The sequence below is a fragment of the Narcine bancroftii genome, chromosome 3 (genome assembly GCF_036971445.1).
Source record: "Narcine bancroftii isolate sNarBan1 chromosome 3, sNarBan1.hap1, whole genome shotgun sequence".
Classification (NCBI taxonomy): domain Eukaryota; kingdom Metazoa; phylum Chordata; class Chondrichthyes; order Torpediniformes; family Narcinidae; genus Narcine; species Narcine bancroftii.
The window spans coordinates 349,086,910-349,112,684 of NC_091471.1; the positions used below are offsets into that span (position 1 = coordinate 349,086,910).

At 45.0% G+C, this 25,775-nt stretch overlaps 1 protein-coding gene across 2 annotated transcripts in view; it reads right to left on the reverse strand.

The window, feature by feature from the left end:
- Nucleotides 1-3,419, reverse strand: part of notum1a (notum, palmitoleoyl-protein carboxylesterase a) — a 49,075-nt gene extending 45,656 nt beyond the window's left edge. Inside the window, exons 1-2 of one of the 2 annotated variants that reach the window (XM_069929667.1) lie at nucleotides 2,636-3,417; nucleotides 722-774 (exon numbers count right to left, since the gene is read on the reverse strand). In XM_069929667.1, coding sequence (XP_069785768.1) covers nucleotides 722-774; nucleotides 2,636-3,009 — 427 coding nt within the window. In that variant the 5' untranslated portion in view covers nucleotides 3,010-3,417. Of the gene's footprint in view, nucleotides 1-721; nucleotides 775-2,635 lie in introns of both variants that reach the window. The other variant, XM_069929669.1, reaches the window with a different exon arrangement.
- Nucleotides 3,420-25,775: the final 22,356 nt, after the last annotated feature.

The window sequence follows — 25,775 nt, forward strand, 5'->3', positions numbered from 1 at the left end:
AAACAGGGTGGCGGAATGTGCTGTCATGCGCTAAGGTTCTCTGAGTGGTGGGTGCCTGCAACGATCTGCCGGGGTAGTCTTGGAAGCAGATGCATCAAAAGAATTCAGGAGGCGTCCGGACAGACAGGTGAAGATGGAGGCGAGGGGGGATATCTATCAGGTGCGAGTTCGATTTAGGCATCGTGTTCAGCACAGACACGAGGGCCGAATGGCCTGTTCCTGCGCTGCACTAGATTCTCTGGGAATCTAGTCGAATAGATTAAGGACGTTTGGTGCGAAAGGGAGTTGGGAATCCTGCTTTCCGTCTGAAGGAAAAGAAGTGACTGACATTCGGAGCCTGGAAGTGTTGGTAGGGATCTGACACCTTATCCGGCCGTGTCGGCGACTCAAACTCGGCCTCAGAGGAGGCAGAACCCGCCTCAGTTCTTTGACAGGGTTGGGCAGAGCATTTCCAGAAATAAAACATCGGGGAGGGTAGCCAGACACCCTCCCGGGGCGGTTCGGGGCGAGAGGAAAGAGTGGAGACTAAGTCGAGGACATGGGAGCGTGGGGCTGGGCAGAGAGAGCAAGTGGTCCCTCGCAACGAAAAGCGGAACGTGGCGTTCTTCCCTCCGAGAGCCGTGGCCCCGCCGTGTATCAGCGATCGCAGTGCGGAGCCTCCTCTCCGCCCCGACCCATTCACACGTGGCCCGATCATCCCGTTAGAAAGCCCCACACTCACCTTCCAAGAAGATAAGCCACCGCCTGCTGCCTTTCGACTCTTTAATGTAGTATCTGTGGGAACAAGAGCGGGAGTAGCAGTTAGATCGGGGCAGTCTGATGTTCATAAACTCACCAGAGGGATCGACAGGGTGGACAATCTGAACCTTTTCCCCAGGGTGAAAGCGTTGTACACCCGGGGACATGCGCTGCCTTCAGTTGAGGGAGGTCCATGGATGGGAGCGGGGTTGGAGGGATATGGACCGGGTGCAGGTCAGTGGGAACAGGCACAGGCTGGACGGGCCGAATGGCCTTTTCTATGTTCTATGGTTCTCTAGCATTTTTTTTTTGGTTACGCACAGAGGGTGGGTGCTTGCAAAGGGGTAGTCATTTTACATTAAAATCATTCAGGAGATTTCCAGACAGACACGTGAAGATGAAGGGGAGGGGATATCTACCAGGTGCAAGCAGCGGAGTTCAAGTTTGGCTTGAACATCGTGTTCAGCACAGGCACGAAGGGCCGACTGCCCTGCTCTCTGTTCTCAGGGAATCTAGTTTAAGGACGATCAGTGTGAAATGGAGTTCCGCCAGACCCAGGGGTCCTTCGACCGGCCGACCCTCAGAAAGGTGACAACTCCTTCGTCCACGAGGTGCGCGCCTGTCTGGTTCCAGAAGGGATTGTTTGAGAGCCGGAGAGTGGATGAAGCATGGTTTGGGGAACGGGGACGAAGTTAGAGAGAAAAACAGGCGCTTCCTTGAGAAAAGAAACCGTAACTATATTTTCCAATAGGAGAGACTGAGATCCCATTGGTTACTTCACCTCTCCCTCCAGAGCAGAAATAAACGCGCTGTCTGTCAGGAGTTGGTACGTTCTCCCCGTGTCTGCGTGGGTTTCCCCGGGGGCCCCTGTTTCCTCCCATCGTTCGAAACGTAGGTTAATGGGGTGTAAATTGAGCGGCACGAACTCGTGGGTCAAAAGGGCCTGTTACCATATGTCCGAATTTTTTTTAAAAATGTTTAAAAAACGCTTCTTAGTTTGAAAATGAAAGTTGAAACGATGTGGACCGTAAATGTGTTAACGACGAGCTCGCATCAACAGCTGGCGAACTGGTTTCCTTTTTCTCCCGTTCTGACGGTCTGAAACGTTCACTTGCTCCAGTCACTGTCCGAACTGCTGAACGTTGCCACTTCGGGTTTTTTTCCACGGTTTTTTAAAAAATAATAACTTTTTATCAATGCTCACCAAATATACTGTCACACTCGCCCAACATAGTGTTTCCTCGAAATGTCAGCGAGACACATCCACGTTAGAACGACTTGGTACAAGTTGGTGTCTGAAACTAACCGCGGAGCCCGTTTCACCAAGAGCAGAGGGTTCAGATGGAGGAGTCCGCGTTCCCGACGAGGAGTGGTAACCACAATCCAGCCACCTCCCTCACACAGGCCCTTTTTAATTGCCCAGTATTGAAATGGAGAGCGGATTCCCCTCCTGCCCGCCACACTCCAACGCCCAGGAATGGCAGGGAGTGTGTACATCGTGTCTGTGCTCCAGTCTGGCCCCCCCTGAGGTTTCGGGACTGTTGGTTTAAAACCAACCTCCTGAAGAATTGTCCCCTCCAAAGCATTTTATGTCAGGGCCGGTGGGAAGGGATAGTAAGACTTTAGAAACTCGGGAGCGGGCATAATTTAAGGTAATTGCCCTAAAAATAAATGCCCCTTTTAATGAACACGAACGACACCTGACACCCGCCCTTTGATAATGTGGCAGGGCAGTGTAGTCTCACCTGTGGAGTGCAGTTGCGACTATTCCGGGTAGACAGCACGGAGAGGGTGGGCCGAATGCCCGTCTCTCGGGTTGGGTGATACCTCTGGTTGCCTGACATATGCGGGCGAGGCAGGCGGAGAGTTTGAGGCAAGTTTGCTCGGTAACACTTACCCCGCTGAAGTGCCGTCGTTACAGGTCACGGAGGAGTTGGCCAGAAAGTGGAGTTTCATGTCGTCGTTCAGCTTCTGGGCGGAACAGGGGTACAGGGACTGAGCCAGGCTCTTGATCTGAGCCATGAAATTATCGATGTTTCCTTCGACGGCAGTGAAGTCCAACGTGAAACTCTCCTCGGTGGCTGCCGTGCCGGGCTGGTGGTGTTGGTTCCTGTCCCGGGACAACGGCCCTTGTGCCCGGCGGTAGTGCGAGCTCTGTCGGCCCGCTCTCCAACTCTTCCTCGCCTCCGAGAAGCCGCCGATCTGCAGAAGGACGACCAGAAGAAGCAGCGGGCGCCACAGCCGAGGGGTGACCTGCAGGTCAGATCCCATTCTTTTCCCCTCTCTCTGGAATATGCGAGACTATCCCAAGGCAAGCGAGGATGAGAAGCGGGGAATAGAGTACAAAACGGCACCCTAAAGTCAACAAAAAGGCAATAAATAGGGAAACGTGCCACTCAAATCATTTAATTTACAGTGCACGATAAACCTTTCCAATTAAATAAGGGGTTCCTTGGTTCAAATCCTTTTTCTCGTTGACTTTACGCAAGAAGTTCTGTATAATTGCTAAACGAACCCTCTGGGATTTATTCAGAAACTTTTGTTCTGCCGGCTCCTTCCTCTCTCTTGCCGCTTACCTCCGCCTTGTTAAATACTCAGCTCCAAAGGCCAGTGCATTCAGATAACTAATGTGGGACGGAGGGTTTTACTTCTCTCTCGCTCTCTCTCCCCACTTATTTCATTATCCCCTCTGACTCGCTGCCAATGAAGGAGCTCACAAATCCCTAGGTTGAAAATGGGCGTACTTTATTTATACCGTTTGTAGATGCACATATTTCCCCCCGAGGGCGAGGTGCTTCCACGTATACCGTTTGATGTTTTTGAGAGAGAGAGAGAGAAAAGGGAGGGAGGAAGGGTGAGGGTCTTGGTTCCTTCAAGGTGCCCAGTTATGACAGCAAAACTCCCCCACTCCCTCCCCAACTCACACTCACACGCGCACACATTTACACACCCACTTCAACTCACGCATGGAGACCCACACACTCTCTCTCAGGATTGAACCTTAGCAGCAGAGATTCCGCCGCTACCGGAGATCAGACGCAGCTGGGCGTCGGTGGAATGGCAAAGGAAAGAGAGACGAAAATCCTACCTGCTCTCTCTCCCACAGCGAATTATTTTTAGATAGAAAGGCCCTTTCCGGGGACTTTGCCGCAGATTAGCGGATTTCATTGCGCGAAATTGCAGTGGATACAGTTATCCGAATGGTTCCCGCCGGGACAGCAAAGCCCCGTGCAATTGTGTTTTTAAATGGGTTTCCGTTAGTTTGCAATAATTACAATCTCTGCCAGGCTAAATCTCCAAATTATTCCAGCACCCTGTCTCAAAAGCATTAACGATTTATTATAGTGCGGACCCCGGGTTCTGAGCATCACTCCCTCACCCAGTGAGTCTGCATTTTATTGATTCTCCACCACATCCACCGCTGGCGAACTGCTGGACAGGGATTATACCCTCACAAACAACAGGCGGCTTCTTCAATGAGCCTGCAGTGTCGGCAGTCCCAGTGTCTTGCCCGTTGCAGTCACATCCCGCTATTATTTGTCAATCGTGTCTTGTTTACTTGCAGTAAACAATCTCAAATTGTCTGCAGTTGAGCGGCGCGGAAACTTCGTGCGAAAGCAAACAGGTTGTGCTTTTCTCTGTTTTCAATTAACAATCAAACGTATCCGTTTGAAGTGATTGATTCAGATAAGGGGATGTTAACTCGAGATCATGGATGTTTATTGAAGAAACGACACCGACTCAAGTTAACGTTTTGCCGCTGGGTCGGAGGGTTCCCTTCGTGCGGCGAGGGCTTGCGTGTATCACGGGAGAGGACCGTAGGACATGGTTGCACAGAAAGCAAGCCGTGAGATTTGAGGGAGGCATGCAACATTCTGAAAGGTCCAGAGAGTAGGCTTTTTTCCACTGAGCGAAGGTGAGGACATGGGCAGAGAATGAAAGGGGAAACGTTTAGGGGGAACTTCTCCACACAGGGAGCGGTGGGAGTAGGGATCTGCCAGCTGAAGGGGTAGGAAGAAGGATTTTGACGGATACATGGATGGGAGGGGTAGGGAGGGCTACGCGACCAGGCAGAAAAATGATTCAGCACACACTAGAAGGGTTGAAGGGCCTGTTTTCTGTGTGGTCGTGTTCTATGGTTCTAAGTGGGCTGGTCAGAGGACACTGATCTCTCCCTGAAGAAAAGCTCCGGCCCGAAACATCCATTGGTTTTCATGGACGCTGCGAGACCTGCTGATTTCCTCTAGTACTGTTATGTGCTCCACTGGATGCCTGCATTTGCAGACTCCGTGTTTACCTTCGACATTGACGTTGGTTCACATCTTCCTGATCAATTTGGACGATTTAGTAGCGACAGCGTCGAAGCTGAAAATCCTGGCGGAAAACAAAAGCAACAGTCCAGGCTGCATCCGTGGGAAGAGGAATGGGATAAACGTCTTAGATAAAACACCCTTCATCAGGGCGACCGCAGAATTTCATTAAACTGCCAGGAGGGTGGGAGAGGGGTTGTGTCTCATCCCCAACCTGCTTCCAACACTCTCTGCTCTTTAGATTTCCAGAGTTTGCCTTTTTGTTACTTGAGACAGCAATGATGATCTACCAAGACACCTTCTCTCGTTGTCCAGGTCTCAGAGGTTTAAGATCCCCTGCCGCCCAGTAAAACGTGTTGTGAGACATCTGAGGTCCTCATCTACAAATTACTTTTTCCCTTAGGGGCACTGAAGGGGGTGGTGAAGGTCGACACTGAAGTCCATCTATTACACTCCAAAGCACTTCATCAGCTCCATCCACTCGGCAACAGCTAACCTATTAGAAGATTCCTCCCACCCAGCCACCCTCCTGACATCCAGAAAAAGGTTCACCAGTGTGAGATCGCCAGATACAAGGACACTTTATTTCCTGCTGCGGTCAGACTCCTGAATGAACCCCACTTGAGTAAAATGTTGCTGCCTTTGCTCTGCACCGACTGATCGTTCCCTCTAATAGTGCCCTTCGGTCCTGAGTTTTGTTTGCTGTGTTATATATGAATTATCTAGCTGGACAGGTCTTGAAATAAACTTTCTCACTGCACCAAGGGAGACTGCAGATACTGGAAAGCGGGAGCAATGCACAAAATGCAGGAGGAACTCAGCGGGGCAGGCGATAGAGAGTCAAAGTTTTGGGCTGAAACCCTCCCCCAGAAGTGGGAGAAAGTGAGGGGGGGGGTGGAAACCAGAATAAAATGGTGGGAGAGAGGATAGGGCATGGGCTTGAGTGAATATAGATGGGAGGGGAAAGACGGTGAACAGGGAAAGAAATGGAAATTATCAAAGAACTCTGTGACAAGGAGGCAGGGTGCTAAGGAAGATTTTCTCTGATAGGACTACTTCTGCAGCCTCACAGACCATCAGCAGCCTGAGCACCAGATCCAAACCTCCAACATGATCAGAATTAGGAAACCTTCAGCGCCCAAGGCCCTTTGAGAGCCCTTCTTGCCCTCAGCATCTTCATGACCCTGGTTCTGATAACAATACCTGACTCCTATGAGCCTGTGTGAGTCCTTCGACTGCATGTGGTCAGCAGCCCACAGCCTGTGGGGGTCCTTCAGCAGCGGAGCCCTTGCTGGTCCACTGCCGTGGTCACGTCCTGAAGGGTCGTCTCCTCTGCTTCTCTTTCTCAACGGGGGTGGTGGTGATTGGGGGGGTCATTGTTCTCCATGCCACCCCACAGGGCAGCAATGTGTCTCTGCTCCTTGCTCTCCTGGGTATGCACCATGGGCTCCGCAGCACCACCATTTGTTTTAAGCTACACCCTGACTGAATTACAGACAGACGCCACCCATGCCATTTTATAAAAGCAATTTTCTGTTGATTAATTCCAGGGCATTTTTTAAATTAATGTAATTGTTCATTGTTATTTACATCAAGATACTCTGAAAAGCTTTGTTTTGCATGCTCTCCAGGTCAGTCACCTCCAACAAAGATTGGAGTTGAGGATAGTGTTGAGGTTTGCTGTAGTTTACAACAGGATATAGACAGGATGCAGAGTTGGGCAGAAAAGTGGTAGATGGCATTCAATCCCGATAAGTGTGAGGTGATGCATTTTGGAAGGTTGAACTTGAAGGCAGAGTACATGATTAATGATAGGATGCTTAAAAGTGTGGAAGAACAAAGGGACCTTGGGGTCCAAATCCATACATCTCTCAAGGTTGCCATGCAGGTTAATAAGGGAGTTAAGAATGCTTATGGTATGTGCTGGGCTTCATCAGTTGCAAGATTGCGTTCAATGTCGCGATGTAATGTTGTAACTCTATAAAACTCCGGTTAGAACACATTTGGAATATTGTATTCATTGCCTCATTACAGGAAGGATATGGAAGGCTTGGAGAGGGTGCAGAGGAGATTTAACAGGGCGATCATGTTTTATGAAGAACAGAACTAGGGCTTTTCTCTTTGGAGCTAAAGAGGATGAGAAGCAACTTAAAAGAGGTCTACAAGAACATAAAAGGCACAGACAGGGTATACAGACAGCTCCTGTTTCCTGGGGTGACATTAGCAAACACCAGAAGACATCTGCCTCAGGTGAGGGGAGGAATGTACAGGGGAGACGTCAGGGACAAGACTTTTACACAGAGTGGTGGGTGCCTGGAATGCATTGCCAGGGGTGCTGGTGGAGGCTGGAAGAATAGGGGTATTTAAAAGATTTTTTGACAGGCACATGGATACAAGAGAAATAAAGGATTATGGGTGCGAGATGGGGAAGGATTAGATTTTTGAGTAGGTTTACATAGGTCAGCACAACCTCTTGGGTTGAAGGGCCTATACTGTTCTGGAATGTTCTATGTTCTATGTTCAACACATACTTAAATACAACAGGTTGAGTGATAATAAAATAAAAGTGCAGGGTGTAGTGTTACAGTAAGTTCAAAAGGACAAGGTATCGTGTTGCTTGGGCCAAGTGCAGGGTATAGTGAAAAGTACATTCAAACGCTGTAGGGGCATGTCTTTTACTGATCAGAGAGAGGTTCATTTAAGAAACTGGAAACAAGAGGAAAGAAACTGTCCTTGAATCTGAAGGCTCCTGTTATCTTCTGCCTGACAGAAAGAGTATGAGGAGACTGTAAGGTGACCTAGGTTGAATGGGTCCTTTAATGAGGCAGCAGGAGGTGTCGATGGAGGTCAGTTGCCTGATGTCCTGAGTTGCATTACTCAGGGGGTGAGAGTCTATTCCTCAGATCCTGGAGTCCAGAGTACACAAACAAACTATGTTGCCCACTTGGTATTGGGAGTGTTGATGGCATTCTCTGGGCCCTCTCCGCCACTCCAATCAGAACTTCCTTCAAACAAAATCCTTTGATATAAATAGATGTTGCTTCCCAGACTAACTGCAGAGCATCTGTCTGTCCCAAGGTGATCTGAATTTGGTTTGGATGTACTTTAATTGCAAGTACTATTCTGTGGTGTTGTCCCATGGTTCATTCCTGACTAGCTGGGTCACAATCAGGGTCCAGTGCTAACTTTTTAAGTGCTGGAGCTCACCAAAAATAGTGACAAGGAGGTCTCACAAAACCTGGCCTTGGTGGCCACCATGTTGTATTTGGCGTTGTATAATTGAGAGTCCTGTATAATTTAACAATAAGACCAAGTATTGCTCAGTTGTACTCACTCAATTTTAACATTACAGAGAATTTGACTATAACTTCCACTGATCATGGTAACTGTAGATCCTGTGCTACTTCACTCAAAATGTATTAACTGGAAAAATACAAAGTCTTTAAGTAAGTAGCCCATAGTCCTTGAGACGGACTGAATAAAGTCTGCAAGTCACTGCACCTAGTCTTCTAAATGTACTGGAGGGTGTTCCCCTTTCTTGGATATTCTCAGAGCTGAAGAACATCAAACCCAAGGACGACCCCTCAACTTTTCTGTAGCCACACCATCATGTAAATACAAGTTGCTGGAGTAATTTGATGAAGGGCTCAAGCCCGAAACATTGGTGATGTATCTTTACCTTTGCTACATAAAGGCACTCTTTGACCTGCTGAGTTTCTCTAGCATTGGTGTGTTTTTTCAGTTGCTGGAGTAATGTCTCCACCTTTGTGGCAATCAACAAATAATGGGCACATTCTTCAAGGTGATCTCATCAGATCAGTGGGCTGGATGATTGGATTGACTGCTCTATACAAACTTCATTTGCCCATCCATCCTACCAACAGTGCCTTCCTTTGAAGCTATAATAGTCATCTCTCTACCTTCCCATCTTGTATCAATTAATTTAGAATGGTTTCTATGTCTTCCATTGACAGGTCCACCTTACTGATTCCCACTTCACAGATGTATTTCCACACTTCATGAGATGAAGCATATGAACTGTTCCTTTGCACCACAGGTCTTTGTTTACTCTCCCATGCCACCTCAACCTTTTGTAGGAAGTCGAAGCACTGTTAGTTCAACCCACAAATCCTGGCTCTCACTTTTCCGGTCCCGGCTCTTGATTTTGGCCCCCCGCTGTCCAGGCCCTGGTTTCCCCCACTGTCCCAGCCCCAGTTTCCTTGGTTATCCCAGCCCCAGTTTCCTTGGCTATCCCAGCCCCAGTTTCCTTGGCTATCCCAGCCCCAGTTTCCTTGGCTATCCCAGCCCCAGCTCAAGTTTGGCACTCCGCTGTCCAGGCCCCGGTTTACCCCGCTGTCCCGGCCCCAGTTTCCCCCCACTGTCCCAGCCCCGGTTTCCCCCCACTGTCCCAGCCCCGGTTTCCCCCCACTGTCCCAGCCCCAGTTTCCTTGGCTATCCCAGCCCTGGCTCAAGTTTGGCCCCCTGCTGTCCCAGTCCCAGTTTCCTTGGCTATCCCAGCCCTGGCTCAAGTTTGGTCCCCCACTGTCCCAGCCCCGGTTTCCTTGGCTATCCCAGCCCCAGCTCAAGTTTGGCCCCCCGCTGTCCTGGCCCCAGTTTCTTCTGCTGTCCTGGCCCCGGTTTCCCCCACTGTCCCAGCCCGGTTTCTCTCGCTGTCCCGGTCCCGGTTTCCCCCCACTGTCCCAGCCCCAGTTTCCTTGGCTATCCCAGACCCAGCTCAAGTTTGGCCCCCCACTGTCCCAGCCCCGGTTTACCCCACTATCCCAGCCCCGGTTTACCCCACTATCCCAGCCCCGGTTTACCCCACTATCCCAGCCCCGGTTTCTCCCACTGTCCCAGCCCTGGTTTCCCCCACTGTCCAGGCCCCGATTTCCCCCACTGTCCTGGCCCTGGCTCTTAACCCTCTGCGTCTCTTTTACCACAGTCTATCTAGCGTTTTCTGCTCATATGTGGGATGGGTTCACTCAGAATATTGGGGCTGGAAGAAACCCAGAGGTAATGAAGCGAGTTCACTTGCCCAGATCGCGTCTGTTTTCCTCTCTCTCTCTCTCTCTCTCTCTCTCTCTCTCTCTCTGTGGCCTCAGCCTCCTCTTTCTCCATTTACCTGCCTCCCTCTCCATCCATCACTCCAATTTTGTTGTTGGTTTTCTGGTCAGGATGTTCAACTTTAGTCAGGTTCAACTTCCTGGGATGAAACATTCAGCCCCAAAATGAAAGTACAAAGTATTCAAAAGCAGGACTACAAGGAAGCTGATGATGTTGGGACAATTATACATTCAAAAGGACTGTTGTTCAAAGTGGCATTTTATAGTGACCAATTCCCATGAAAGATTCTAAGTTTTTTTTTGTTGCTTTGTGGCAATAGTTGGTAGCTAAGGCACAGAGGCTTTACCAGTATCAGATACTCAGATACCATTAATTGTCATGTCATAAGGCAGACAAAGATTTGCCATTCGCATTGCCTGGCACCCCTTACAATCAGAGAAAGAGAAGCAAAAGAGAGTCCCCTCAAAGTCACTGAGTGTCCAAGGATTCACCTCCAGTGCCCCAGCTGCTTCTACAGCCACATAGATTCCAATTTAAACCACTGGCAACCTAAGCTCTAGATCCAAACCTCCAACACAATGAAAAAGTGTTCAGTGCCTGAAGCCCTTCAGGAGCCCTCCTCGCCCTCAGCGCTATCTCATATCCTGGTTCCAATACCTGGTCCCCATGAGCTAGGCTCCAGCAGGCCACAGCCCGTGCAATTCCCCTGACTGCAAATCATCCGCAGTCTGTGGAGATCCTTCAGCATCAGAGCCCCTCGCTGGCCCATCACGGTGGTCACTGCCTTAGGGTCATCTCCTCTGCCTCTCCTTCTCATTGGGGGGTGGGGTGCTCTCCCCCTTGTTGCTGCTCTCCCCATCACTGCTCCTCCAGAGTTTGCAATCCCCTCATGGCACCGTCATCTTGGGCCCAGACCTCGCGGTTTTAAATAAAACACCATCGGCTCCTTTAACATGCTGTTTAACACCTGCACTGAGCCATAGGCCACAGGAGCAGTATAACCCCGTAGAGCAGCTCAGTGTATCTGCTCCCTGCTTTCCTCAGGGTCCACACCAGCAACAGTGCTGCCATTATTTTTTAATCAGTGCTATATGCTAAAGCATCTTGCTGATTCAACTTTAAACTGATTTATAAATGATTTGGAGGAGGGGAGCAAATGTGGGATATCTAAGTTTCCTGATGCATGGAAAAGCAAATTACACAGAGGATGCAGAGAGTGTGTGGAGAGACAGATAAGTGAATGGCTAGGGTCTGGCAGATGGAGTACAATGGTGGTGAATATGAGGTCATCCACTTTAGAAGAAAAAATAGTAAATTAGACTGCTATATAAACAGTGAAAGACTGTAGCATGCTATTGTTCAGTGACCTGGAAGTTGGTTTGCAAATGCAGCAGCTAATCAAGAAGGCAAATGAAATGTTGGCCAAGAAAGATTGATTTAAGAGCAGGGAGATTCTACTGCAATTGTAAAGGGTACTGGCAAGGCTACATCTGGAGAACTGCGTGCAGTTCTGGTCTCCTTCCTCGAGGAAGGATGTACTGGATTTGAAGGAGGTTCATCAGGTTGATTCCAGGGATGAGAGGATTAGCCTCTGAGGAAAGATTAAGTTGCCTAAGACTGTTCTCATTGGAGTTTAGAAAGATGAAGGAGAATCTTATAGAAATCTATAAATATTATTGAAGGAATAGATAAGGTAGAAATGGATAGGCCGTTTCTGCTGGCAGATGCAACAAGAACTCAGGGACAGAGCTTCAAGATTCAAGAAATAGATTTGAGAACTGCTTTTCCCAGAGAGTAGTGAATCTGCAGAAAACTCTGTCTAAGGAAGCAATAGAGGCTGCCTCATTAAATGCACTTAAGACACAAATAAATTTTTGCACAACAGGTCAATGAAGCTGAGTCCACGGCCAGATCAGTTGTGATCTTGTTGAACGGCGGAGCAGGCTTGACGGGCTGGATGGCCAACTCCTGCTCCTATTGCTTAAGTTCCTAAACTGGCGGGATGGTTATCGTTATGCTATTACACCGCCAGTGACCCAAGTTTGAAGCCAGCTTTGTCCATAAGGAGTCTGTATGTTCTCCCCGTGTCTACTCGCATTTTCTCCAGGTGCTCTGGTTTCCTCCCACCCTTCAAAATGTACGGGGTTGGTAGGTTAATTGGGTGTAATTGGGCATCATAGTTTCATGGACTGGAAGGGCCTTCTATCATTCTATATCAAATAAATTTGAAAAAAATACTTGAAAAAATAAGGTACAGAGAAAGGTTATACAGGTTAGGAATTTATTCCCTCGAGCACAGAAGAATGAAAGAGGTGTGCAAAATTATAATGGGTATAGATAGAGTAAATGCAAGTTGGCTTTTTTACACTCAGATTAGGTGAGATAAATACTAGAGAGCAGGAGTTAAGGAGGAAAGTTTAGGGGGAACTTCTTTACACAGAAAGTGGTGGTGTGTGGAACAAGTGGTGAATGTGGGCTCAATTTTGACATTTAAGACAAATCTGCACAGGTACATGGATGGGAGGGGTGTGGAGGGCTATGGTCCAGTTGCAGGTCAATGGGACTAGGCAAATTAATAGTTCAGTACAGACTAGAAGGGCTGAAGGGCCTGTTTCTGTTCTGTAGTGTTCTATGGTTGTATGATGTATTCTTCTTCATGTGTGTTTCAGCAATGCTACTCTGAACCACAAAATTTTTTTTTTGGAAATTTTAAATTTAGATGCACAGCATGGTTGCAGAACATTTTGGCTCATGTGTACTAGACATTTTCTCCTGACATGGGTCTGTCAAAATGTTCTTGCACCAAGGGATTTCCTGCAAATCTCTGAGGGTTGGAGTTAAAGCATAAAAGAACAATGAAATTTGATGGCCATGGTTTGGATACCCCTGTCTTTAAGTTCCAAAGTTTTAACATTCTGTGTTGGTTGTTTTTTTCGGTTGGAAAAAATCTACCCTCTAAGTCAGAAGGTTGAGGGTTCAAACCTCAGTACAAAAGTTCAAGTTATTGTCAGAGAACATGCATGTCATCATATACAACCCTGAGATTCTTTTTCTGCAGCTCAGGCAGAATTTCTACTTATTGGTAACTTTACTCTAAGGAAGAAAAAACTATAAACAAAGTGACTGTGCAAATGCAGATCTATAAATATTCAGTAATAAATAATGAGCAAAATGCAAAAAGCACACAAAAAATGATGTTCATAATCTAGACTCCCATCGGGGAGGCTTACTCAACAGCAGGGTTTCCCAAATTGGGTTCTGTGGAACCCTGGGGTTCCGTGGAAAGGCATAGGAATTCCGTGGATGAAATGACAGGGAGTAATAACGATCTACCTGTTTTCCTTTAAATCACATTAACTTTGTCTTTAATTCAATTTGTTTCTGGGCTGGCAACAAACAGTACATCCCACCCTAAGAAAACAAAATGGCATCGTGAGACTTGACGTCAGAAACGCAGATATCAGGCCTGTGCATCTTTTTTTAACATGAGAATCCAATTTCTTTTGGAAACTGTGCAATATTAAGAACCATAGATCGCAGAATTAAAAAATAAACTAGGAGACGGGATCATTCAAGTGAAGAATGTACTGAGGTGCCACCGTTTTTTCATGAAGATCCTTTGATTATGCCTATATTGGGAAAAATCAAGTGGGAATAAAGAGGCTCCAGATGCACAAACATTAAGAAAACCTGTGAGGACAAAAAAAACAATTCCATTCATCCCATTGAATGTAAATTAGAGGCAATAAGTGGATTTCAACATGGAGAATGGTGAGTTTATTTACTTTCTTACTCTCCTTGTGTATATAAGAGGTCTTTTAAATTGTAATTGATGATTGGGGTTCCGCGATTTCCATGTGCTCCCCAAAAGGGTTCCGTGAGCTTAAAAAAAAGTTTGGGAACCCCTGCTCTACTGATAATGGTAAAGTATGAACTGAGCTCCTGTCTGCTTGGCTTGGTGGAGGCAACAGCCATTGAGTTATCATGACTCAAAATAATCATCTCTGAATGAATGTGAACTTCACAAGCAACACATTTGTGTGACTTCCTCAGTTTCACTTAAATCAAGCGATTTGTGACTTCCTGTGATGCCTCTGTGGATTTCTCCATTCATATGTAATTCTATTTAGTATGACTGCTTTTACAATACAAAGGACCCAGTGACATTGTAAATTAGATCAATGACAAATCATTGGGTTTACATGATAAACTGCAGCATGCTATTTTAAAAAAAAACATGCATTTTAACTTGAATATTTCCACTTTGTTTAGCTTTATGTTTAGATTGAATTTTGATTTATTGCTAATTTTGTTAACCATAAATTAAACAAAAAGAAAAAAAATGAACTGGTCAAATTTTGTGACGATGTTGGCAGTTTGTTGGATGTTATCCCTGAGGGGATAATCTCCAGTTTTGTTTAAGTTTGGGATTTTCCAGTACTTTTACATCAATGTGTATAGTTCTGAAACACAACCAGGAATTGTTGGCTAGTCTCAGCAGGACAGCTTCTTTCCAGGATTTTTTGTTTTAATTTCAAATTTCCAGCATCAGCTGTTTAAAATTTTTTTTAATTTATTTTCCAGTTTTCCTCACTCTATCCTGAAGAGGAAAGCACAGGTCTTGTCCAGACATCCATGGAGTATCTCATCTCAACAGCAATCCCTTATTCAGACCCAAGAGAGAAATGGAGTAAATATGTTCTGTTCTTAAACAAAGGTCATTGACCTGAAAGGTTCGCTTTGGTCCTTTCTCCATACATGACTTGCTGAACATCCCCAGGATTTTCTGCTTTGAACTTGGCCATTCTTTAAGGCTCATTCCACACCAATGACAGGATTCTCCCAGTGGCCAACCACTTCAATTCTGTGCCTGTCTCCAATGCTGACACGTCTGTTCACGGCCTCATGAACTATCAAACCAAGACCACATAAATTGGATGAACAACACTTGATTTTCCATCAGGACCCGCTCCAACTTCTCCAGTTTCTACTAGCCTACTATCCATTCTCCTTCCTTTTCCCATTCCCTCTGTCTTCTTTCCTCCAGCTCTCTGCCCCCTTCCCTCTCCATTCACAAAGCCATCCCCCCCTCCCCCACTTGCTGACAGGTGCTGTCCCTCCCTTATCCACCTCCTGCCTGTGGAACCGTGTTCCTCCTCCTGCCCACCCACCCCCCACCCCCACTCCCACGATTTTGTTTGGGCAGTTGTCTACATTTTGCTCACACCTTGATGAAGGACCCAAGCCTGAAACATTGGTTATGTATCTTTATCTTTGCTACATAAAGCACAGAGGAATTGCAGGTCCCGTGCACATCCTTTGAGAGTAGAACAAGCAGATCAGATGCACAGACGCAAGAGATGGGCAACTTGGTCAGTATGGACAAATTGGACCAAAGGGCCTGTTTCCATCCTGTAGAGCTCAATGGGCACCCAATGAAACATAGCAGATACACAACTATGAAGCCTTACTTTTTATTTTACTTCTGTCCTTCTAGCACTTTTGAATACCTTTGCATTCCCCCATCTCTTTTTTTTTTTTTTTTTTTTTTTTTTTTTAAAATTTTTTTATTTTTCACACCATAAATCACATTAGCCATGATATACACTATTTCTTTTCACACATATACAGTGACTTTTTCTCCCCCCCCCCCTTTCCTCCCAAACCACCCCCCCACCCCCCCCTCTCATCCATTTTAGGTATACAATCTAGGTTGCATTAAGCCAGTCAGACAATGTTGTCATTCAACCAAATTACACCAGAAATTCTACTGAGTCCATTCTTTTCTTTCCTTCTCCTTCCATCAACTTAGGTAATGTTTGTCCCCGGTAGGTTTTTGCTATTGTATTTAATGTAAGGCTCCTATACTTGTTCGAATATTTCAATGTTATTTCTTAACCAATATGTTATTTTTTCTAATGGAATACATTTATTCATTTAAATTTGGTAGTTTCTTCCTTTTAATTTGGTTATGTATTCCATTAATATTTAAAGACATATAGTTCAGCGTAGCCCTTTTATATTTTGTTTATCTTCTCTTTCCGTTTTTCCATCATTACCTTTCCTCCTTTTCCATTTCTGTTTTCTTATTTTCAACTCTTTATAAGACAACATTCCTACAACATCTAACATTTTCCTTATTCTCCTATTTCTATCTTATTTATCCCCAATCTCCCCTTCACCTCCTGAGTTGTCCTTTATCCCTTGTCGGACAACCACATCTCCCCTCTCCATTTGGATTTGCGAATCCACTCGCAAGCGTCAACTGATTTTGCAGTGACCGCTATTTCCCCCCACCCCGCCTCCCCCAGAAAAGATTTCACTTTTCATATGTCACAAAGGTCCCTCTTTTAATTCCCTCCTTATTCTCTCTATTCCATTACCTTCCCTTATTAATTCTTGTCTATACTATCCATATTTTCCTCTAAGTACAGATACATTCATGTATGCTCATTGTCTCTATTCACTCTTATACCTCTTTACCTGCATACATATCAATCGTGATCATTTTTACTCTCATTACCCGTCTTCATCCCTCAGTCTATTTTTGTCTTTACCCACATACATATCAGTCGTGATCATTTTAACTCTCATTACCCGTCTTCCTCCCTCAGTCTATTTTTGTAATTGTTCTGCAAATTTTCGTGCTTCTTCTGGATCCGCGAATAGTCTGTTTTGTTGTCCTGGAATAAATATTTTCAATACCGCTGGATGCTTTAGTATAAATTTATACCCTTTCTTCCATAAAATCGCCTTTGCTGTATTGAACTCTTTTCTCTTCTTTAGGAGTTCAAAACTTATATCTGGATAAATGAAGATTTTTTGCCCTTTATACTCCAGTGGTTTGTTGCCCTCTCTTACTTTTTCCATTGTCTTCTCCAGTACCTTTTCTCTTGTAGTATATCTTAGGAATTTTACTACAATAGATCTTGGTTTTTGTTGTGGTTGTGGTTTAGAGGCCAATACTCTATGTGCCCTTTCTATTTCCATTTCATGCTGTAGTTCTGGACATCCTAGGGTCTTAGGGATCCACTCTTTTATAAACTCCCTCATATTCTTGCCTTCTTCATCTTCCTTAAGGCCCACTATCTTTATGTTATTTCTTCTGTTATGGTTTTCCATTGTATCTATTTTTTGAGCTAGTAGTTCTTGTGTCTCTTTAGTTTTTTTATTAGATTCCTCCAATTTCTTTTTTAAGTCTTCTACCTCCATTTCTGCTGCTACTGCCCGCTCTTCCATCTTGTCCATTTTCTTTCCCATTTCTGTTAAGGTCATCTCCATTTTATTTATTTTCTCTTCTGTGTTGTTTATTCTTTTTCTTAAATCCTTAAATTCCTGTGTTTGCCATTCTCTAAATGATTCCATGTATCCTCTAATAAGAGCAAGTATATCCTTTACCTTGCCTCTCTTTTCTTCTTCTATTTCACCATACTCTTCCTCTTCTTCTTCCTCTGGGTTGGCCATCTGTTGTTTCTTTGCTGCCCTTTCCTCCTCTTCTATCTTGTTTCTATTGTCTTCTGTGGTCTCTTCTTGCTGCAGGTGTTCTGCAGCTGTCGTTGCCGGCTGTGGAGATCGACTCCCCAGCTGGTCCCCCCTCCCGTCGGTGTGTTTTTTTTCATTCGCATCGCGCATGCGCGAAACTTCGCGCATGCGCGGTTGCGCACTTTTGTTCGGCTCTGCGAGCCATTTTTGTAGTCCATTATTTACCGACCTGAGGGAGCGGGTTTCTCTCTCCGCAGCGGGCCTCTTCGGACAGGTAAGGCCTTCACCTTTTTCCTCCTTTGTCTTCTCTTCCTCTCTTCTTACCGTTGCTTTCGACTTTTCTTTTTTTGTCGCCATCTTCTTTCCACCTTTATACTCACTTTTCTGTAACTTTTATTTCTGTGCCTTTGTGTTTTCTCTTGTTTTTCCCGACTTTTCTGGAGAGGGCTGGAGTTCACCGTCCGGCCACTACTCCATCTCGTGACTCCTCCTGCATTCCCCCATCTCAACAACTTAGTTGCATCTTTCTGCTCTTCCCTTGTTCTCATTAACTGTGATCTATTGAATATTTTATATTTTTGACCTACACTAACATTATTCTCATTTCTAGTTCTGATAACATCCCTGGATTCCGCATCTTCTACCAATAAGTCAAGGGTAGAGCATGACACAGGTGCTGGAGGAACTCAGCAGATCACGCAGCATCCAAGGGACACAATGCGCTCGCTCACTCTCTCCCCCCTCTGTCTCCTTTTTCCCAGCTCTGCTTTCACAGAGCCCAAGTCATCCCTCACTCAATCAATTCTCCCCTTTCCTCCTATCCATATCTAATTTACACCTGTGTCTGTTGGTCTGTGTTCCTCCCCCTGACCTTTCTTCCCTTCTCCCCAGCGTTTTAATTCTGGCACTTACCTGCTTTTTACTCATACCTAGAAGAAGGGCTCAGGCCTGAAACGTTGGTAGTGTATCCTCACCTCCAATGGACGCTGCGAGACTGGCTGAGTTCCTCCAGCTTTTCTGTGTTTTTCCAAATTATTATTCTGCCTAGTCCCACTGACCTGGACCCTCAGTAACCAGAGTACATAGGTTTAAAGCCATTGGGAAGAGATCTATCAGGAACCTGAGGGGTAATGTTTTGACACAGAGGTTGGTGGGTGTATGGAACAGGCTGCTGGAGGAGGTGTTTAAGGGAGGGCCTGTTGCAAAGTTTAAGAAGAAAACTAGACGAATAGATGGATAGGATAGGGCCAGTGTGGGTGCGGCTGAAGGGCCAGTTTTCATGCTCTGTGCCTCTATGACTGGGTGCCCAGAGACATCACAACTTACAAGCCCCACTTTGTGTCATGCACTGCCTTGGAAACATATTGCTGTTCCCTCACTACCTCCAGATCTAAATCTTGCATTGTCTGTCAATAGCACAGTGGGAGCACCTTTAGCAGAAAGAATGAAGTAGTCAAGAAGGCAGCTCAACACCACCCTCTCAAAGGCAATGAGGGATAGACAATAAATGCTTGTCTTCCTGGTGGATCAAATCCCAGACAGGAATATAAAAATAACTAATTAATTGGGAAGAAACCAGAACTTCGATCATCATTAAATTCAAATAGAATTTCTAATTGAACAAATCATAGAACTATAGAATATTGCAGCACAAAAACTGGCCCTTTGGCCCTTCTAGTCTGTGCTGAACCATTTTTTGCCTTGTCCCACTGATCTGGCCCAAGTCCATAGCCCTCCATACCCCTCCCATCCATGTACCTGTCCAAATTCTTCTTAAATGTTAAAATTGAACCTACATTCACCACTTCAGATGGAGGCTCGTTCCACCATTCTCTGTGAAGAAGTTCCCCCTTATGTTGCCCTTAAACTTTTCCCCTTTCACCCTTAACCCATATCCTCTGGTTTATATCTCATCCTAACCTCAGTAGAAAAAGCCTACCTACATTTACTCTATCCAGCCCTCATAATTTTAAATACCTCCATCAAATCTCCCCTCATTCTTCTTCACTCCAGAGAATAAAGTCCTAACCTGTTTAACCTTTCCCTGTAACTCAGTTCCTGAAGTCCCAGCAACATCTGAGTAAATATTTGCACTCTTTCAATTTTATTGATAACATTAAACATCGAACCATCGAGCACAGGAGCAGGCCCTGCAGCCCATGTGTCTGCGTCAGACATGACGCCAAGCTAAAGCTCTGCTGCTAGTACATGTCCCACCATTTCCTGCATATTACGTGTCTACCTGGAAGCCTCTTGAACACTTCTATTGTAACTGCTTCCACTACTACATCTGGCAAATGGTTCCAGACACCTACCAATATTTGTGGGAAAAACACTCGTCCTGTTTAACATCCTCAACCTAACCCCCTCCACCCCATCTCATCTTAAACACTCTAGTATGTGATACCTGGGAAAGGATTCTAGTTGTCTACCTTGTCTACCTCGCTCATGAATTTGTAAACTTCTAACAAGGTCCTCAGCCTCTGATGCTCCAGAGAAAACAATCCAACTTGTACACTCCCTCTCACCTTGCCCCGCCCCCTTACTGCTCATACAGATCGTACCCTTTAATTTCCTGGTAGAACTCTTCTCGACCCTTTCAAAGCCTCCACATCCTTCCTGAAACGGGATGCCTAGAAGTACACACATGCTCCAAGTGCAGCCTCACCAAAGTTTTATATAGCGACTACGTGACTTCCTTAGTTTTGTACTCTGTGCCCCGCCCAATGAAGACAAGCAATGCCATTCACCTTCCTTACCACCCAGTCTACTGGTATAGCCACTTCTAGGGAACAGTGCACCTGAACCCCCTGATCCCTCTGCATATCAGTATTCCAAGTCCTAAAAAAACCAGGAGAACATTATTGTTGACTCTACATGATTTTAAATAGAAACTTTAGACATATTGTATGGTAATAGGCTCTTTTAGCACATGGGCCCATACCGCCCAATTAACCTTCAAACCTTCCACCCCCCATACACTTTGAATGGTGGGAGAAACCGGAACCCCTGGGGAAAACACATACAGACAATACCTGATTCGAACCTGGGTCGCTGGTGCTGTAATAGCGTATCCATGGCTTGAAAAGAACTGACAAATTATTACATCAATATATCAAATGAAAATGCAATTTAAGTTAAATTTTAAATGTAGATTAAATTTAGACATGCAGCACTTTCGGCCCATGAGCCCATGCTGCCCAATTACACCCAATTAACTTACACTCCCAGTATATTTTGAAGGGTGGGAGGAAACCAGAGCTTCGGGAAAATCCATGCAGACACGGGGAGAACGTACAAACTCCTTACAGACAGCGTGGGATTCAAACCCCAGTCTTGATCACGGCGCTGCCAACCTAAGTTGCTTTACTACAATTTGATTTTTATGTTATTTATTGTGGTGCAATTCAATCATGTTTTGTAGGTAACTCTTCAATTAAGTCACCTCAGTGTTGTCAGGACCAATATAAAGTGCAACCCTAATTCCTGAAACATTGTAATTTATGGATTTGTTTTAAGATTTCCAATTTTAGTGGCACACATTGTGGAAATGTATCTTCAGCAATGTATTTATCATGGATTAATATGGTGTGTCAGTAGTCCCTTTCAAACTGGTAAAATGGGGTTAACTGGGCAATTTGCCTGGTTAGCGCACAGTTATGAATCCAACCAGGTCCCTGGCCTGCCTCAGAGGTAGTCAAGGAACCCAGTTAAACTCACCTAGGTTGTGTCTGCAGGAGATTTGAAAACAAAAATTGCCAACCAGTTTATTCCAGTGATGTCAGCGCTTGTGCGTGTGGGTCACTGGGCATCCAACATCCGAACATCCAGCAGTACTTCCACTGAGTATGTGACATATCATTGTGGGGGCAAGATCCCCCTTAAATCACTGGGTCAATCCCCCTGCAATTTAAAAGGTGCTTCCAGTACCTTTGCCTCAGTAATCGCACCCGAGTCACAGGAGGGCAACCCAGGTGCTGCAGTTTAGAAGAGGCAAGTGAGTGTTCCACATGGAAGCCTGGCACAGTTAACCCTGGTGATTTAGCAGAGTAAATGATGAGGAGGTGTTGGGGTGGGGGGGGGGGTGGGGGAAGGGGGTTGCGATGTCAAGCCATACTTAACAGGAAAGATATATTTTGTTTAAGTATTGATGACTTGCTGGAAATACCTCGGAAATGCATCAGATGGTTCTCTGGATACATGGCACGTTTGAGTCAGTTTTGAAGGATGCTGTCTGTCTGCAGCCTAGGATGTTTTTTATATTTGGTCAGGAAGTTGATATATTTGGACCTCTTGCTAACTTCTTCGTTTATTGTTTGATCTCAAGGCAAGTTATTGCTCAGTGTCATAAGGCCAGAGATTTGATAATCATTCCCATGCAGTGAGCATTATAACTTCGACAAAGCAATAGAACCTTGTCTTGTGACCAACACCAAACTGCCAGATAAAGTTTTCAGTGTTCTTTTTTAATTGGCCAACCTGAAAACTAACTCTGTTGTTACTTTTAATATCCTTGCTTCTGTGTCTTATGTATACAAGAAGCTGCAGTGAGTAAGACCGTTGTTGCATCTGTACATTGTACACATGTATATGACAATAAACTTTTCCTGCCACAGAGTACTGGATCAGTAAACACTTCCACCACCTTGATATTGGGAGTCTAACACTAATCTTCGATCCCTGCCATGAACTCTGCTCTCCACATATCCTATCCTCCAGCAGGCAACTGATTGAGACTGAAACAGATAGTTCACAACCTTGATGTCATATTTGAGTCCAACTTGAGTTTCCATGTCAACATTAAAACCTCTATAACCTTGTCTACTCCCATCCCTCCTGTATCTCCTCTGTTTCTGAAGCCTTCATCCATTTTAGATGACTATTCTGGTTCACTCCACAAATGTAAGTTAATCCAAACCTCTCATCTCTGCATCTTAAAACACACCAAATCCAGTTCACCAATCCCCCTTATATTTTTTTTCCAATATCAGGTCCCAGACCTCAATTATAAAATTAGAACATACACAAAAATGCTGGAGAAACTCAGCAGGTCACACAGAATCCATAGGAAGTAAATGGTGGGGCCTGAGGCCTTCATCAAGGAATATGGTCTACCTGATGTAGAGTCCAGACCCAAAGCATTGATTACCCTCGACTTCCTAAGGATACCGTGTGACCTGTTGAGTTTCTCCAGCACATTTGTACTGCAGCACACTTGACCCCAGCATCTTGTACCTTTAATGTTTTTTCAATCTTTAAATTTAGACATACAGCATGGTAATAGGCCCTTTTGGCCACAATCCCGTGTTGCACAATTACATCCAATTGGCCTACAACCCTGATATGTTTTGGTGGAAGGGAGGAAACCAGAACCCCCAGAGAAAACCCACACAGACGCAGGGAGAACGTAAGGAATTCGAATCCTGGTCCTGATCATTGGGAACTGTAACAGTGTTGTTAACCGCTACACTAACCATACCGCCCAAAACCGTACCATTGCTTTCAAATTGTTATGGTTTTGCCCCTATCACTGTTATATTCTCCAACCTATTGCCATTAAGATCTTGTGGCTGCCTTAAGTTTGGTCTCTGATTTTAATAGTTTGATCATTAGTGGCTGTGCCACATCTGCCAAAGTCCTCAGCTTTGAAGTTCTTTCTCTGCCTCTCCACATCCAACACGCTGAGATGAGGCACCGATTGCTGCACTAACCATGTGGGATCAATGGAAGTTGTCATTAGTGAGGGAGTGATAACGTGGGTGGTACAATTGACCATTGTGCAAAGGCGGTGTTACAATTAGCCTGTGTTTTCACGCTCCATCACCTCTGGCTATCCAGCTTGCTGGGTAGTGTGCGGGGCAGGGAGAATGTAATGAGGGCGAGCTATGATATCGGGCACAATTGCTGTCTAAGTTGACATATGAAATATAGCCTCTGACGCTGACATGAGAGGTACTGACTTCATAAAAGGAAGGGGAAAAAGTGAAGAAACACACTGCATTTATGTCTTTTTTTAAATCTTGTTGGCTTTTCCTTTCTCCAGTGTAAACATCATTAAGAAGTCCTATTTCAGGACTAATATTACAGCATTGAAGAATCCAAATTAAAACTGGTAGCTATGTACAACAGGTCAGGTCAGCTCAGGGATTAGACAGAAGGTTTCAAGAACGTAAAGCACAGCTGTTGGAAAATACTATTAGACTACAATAGCCACTTCAAAAGCCACCCGACAGAGCCTGCCTTCAACACAACTGACCTCAAAGTGGTACAGTAGAGCTCTGATAAGACCAACTTCGCTCTTTCATGGTAACATTTATTTAACATGTATTTGATCTTGTCAGAGTACATCTTAAATGGGATCTGTTATATTAGATCAAAGTGGTCCATCTATAAGCGGGATTTAAACAGAATAATCGGAAGATTCATCAGATAAATATGCTTGATATTTTAAATAGGTACAATACACCCCTTCCCTAAAATGGCTTACCTAGTGCTCGTTAGGATATTTATGGGCTTTTAATAAGTGGTGGAGACCTTAATGTTTTCAGATGCAAATGTAAATTTGTTTTACAAAAGATTATTTAACACACTGCAAATCCTGCTTTAAGGAATACATTTCACTTCTCTACAACCATAATTTTGAAGTACTGATGTTACAGGAAATTAACAATGACTCATTGGTAAGGCCACAAAAGTGAGATATACATTACAGATAGACTCTTAACAGTGGCTGCAACCCAGAGAATGAGACAGGTAACACTGCTAATATAGCATTACACTCCTAGTCAGAAATCATTCTGATCCAAAATTATAAAGGTAGTGATTGTTCTAAGTGGAAACTTTGGAAATTGATACGAAGTGGCTCGGCATGTCATGTTATTAATTGGAAACTTCAAACAGATGTTTCAATGGGTTTGGACATGTGGGAACCCCAGGAGCCAAGAGCTGTCACTCATTTATTACAGTCTCCTCCAGCTCTGCTTCTGTTCCATCACACACAAGAATCTATCCTGAAGTACTCTAGCTAAATCAATCACAGATGGAAACTCGCTGAGACTATGACACACTCTGCAGATACGCACATGGCTGATTCTGGAAAGCAGCCTTGCTGCCTTACTCAGGAGCAAGCTGTTCCTCTGCTGCTTTGTTGATCCAGACCAATGTTGCATCCCACAGTTTTGGCCAGGCACAATTCAAATTCCATCTCCAAGTTTGTAAATGACACCACGGATGTCGGCCGAATCATAGACGGTAAAGAGGAAACGTACAGGAGTAAGATAGATCATGTAGTTGAGTGGTGTCACAACAACCTTTCACTCAATGTCAGCAAAACACAAGAATTGATTGTGGACTTCAGGAAGGGGAAACCAGGAGAACACAAACCAGTCCTCATTGAAGGATCAGCAATGGAGAGGGTAAAGACTTCAAATTCCTGGGTGTCAGCATTTCCAAAGTCCTATCCTGGGGCCATCACGTTGATGCAATCATGAAGAAGACTCGCCAGCAGCTATATTTCATTAGGAGTTGGAGGAGATTTGGAATGTCACTAAAGACCTGCAAAGAGCATTCTGACTGGTTACATTACTGTTTGGCATGGACATGCCAATGCACAGGACAGGAGCAGGCTACAGAGTGTTGTAAATTCGGCCAGCACCATCGTGGGCATCAGTCTTCACTCCATTAAGGACATCTTTTAGAGACAGTGCATCAAGAAAACAGCCTAGGATCCCCACCACCCAGGCCATGGCCCTCTTCTCACTGCTACCATCAGGAAGGAGGTACAGGAGCCCGAAGACAAAGACCCAGTGGCACAAATATAGTTTCTTCCCCTCGGCCATCAGAAATTTGAACGCACAATGAACCACAGATACTACTTCACTTTCTGTTTTACGCACTAATTATTTATTTTATTTGATCTTGTATTTACGGAACTGAAATTTATTGTAATTTTGCACTTTGTACTGCACAATACTGCTGCCACAATTTTGTGACACGTTAATGGCGATAAAACCAGAATGCTGATTCAATTATAGGAAATGTGGAATAAAAGGTATTCAACATTTAATTGTAAAATAGGCTTTGTTTTAGATAAAATTGCCCAGATATAGGCTGGACACATTTAAGGTTGGCTAGGCTATGATGTTCTCAGTAGGTGTGGTATTCTTTTTCAATTTAGGATTT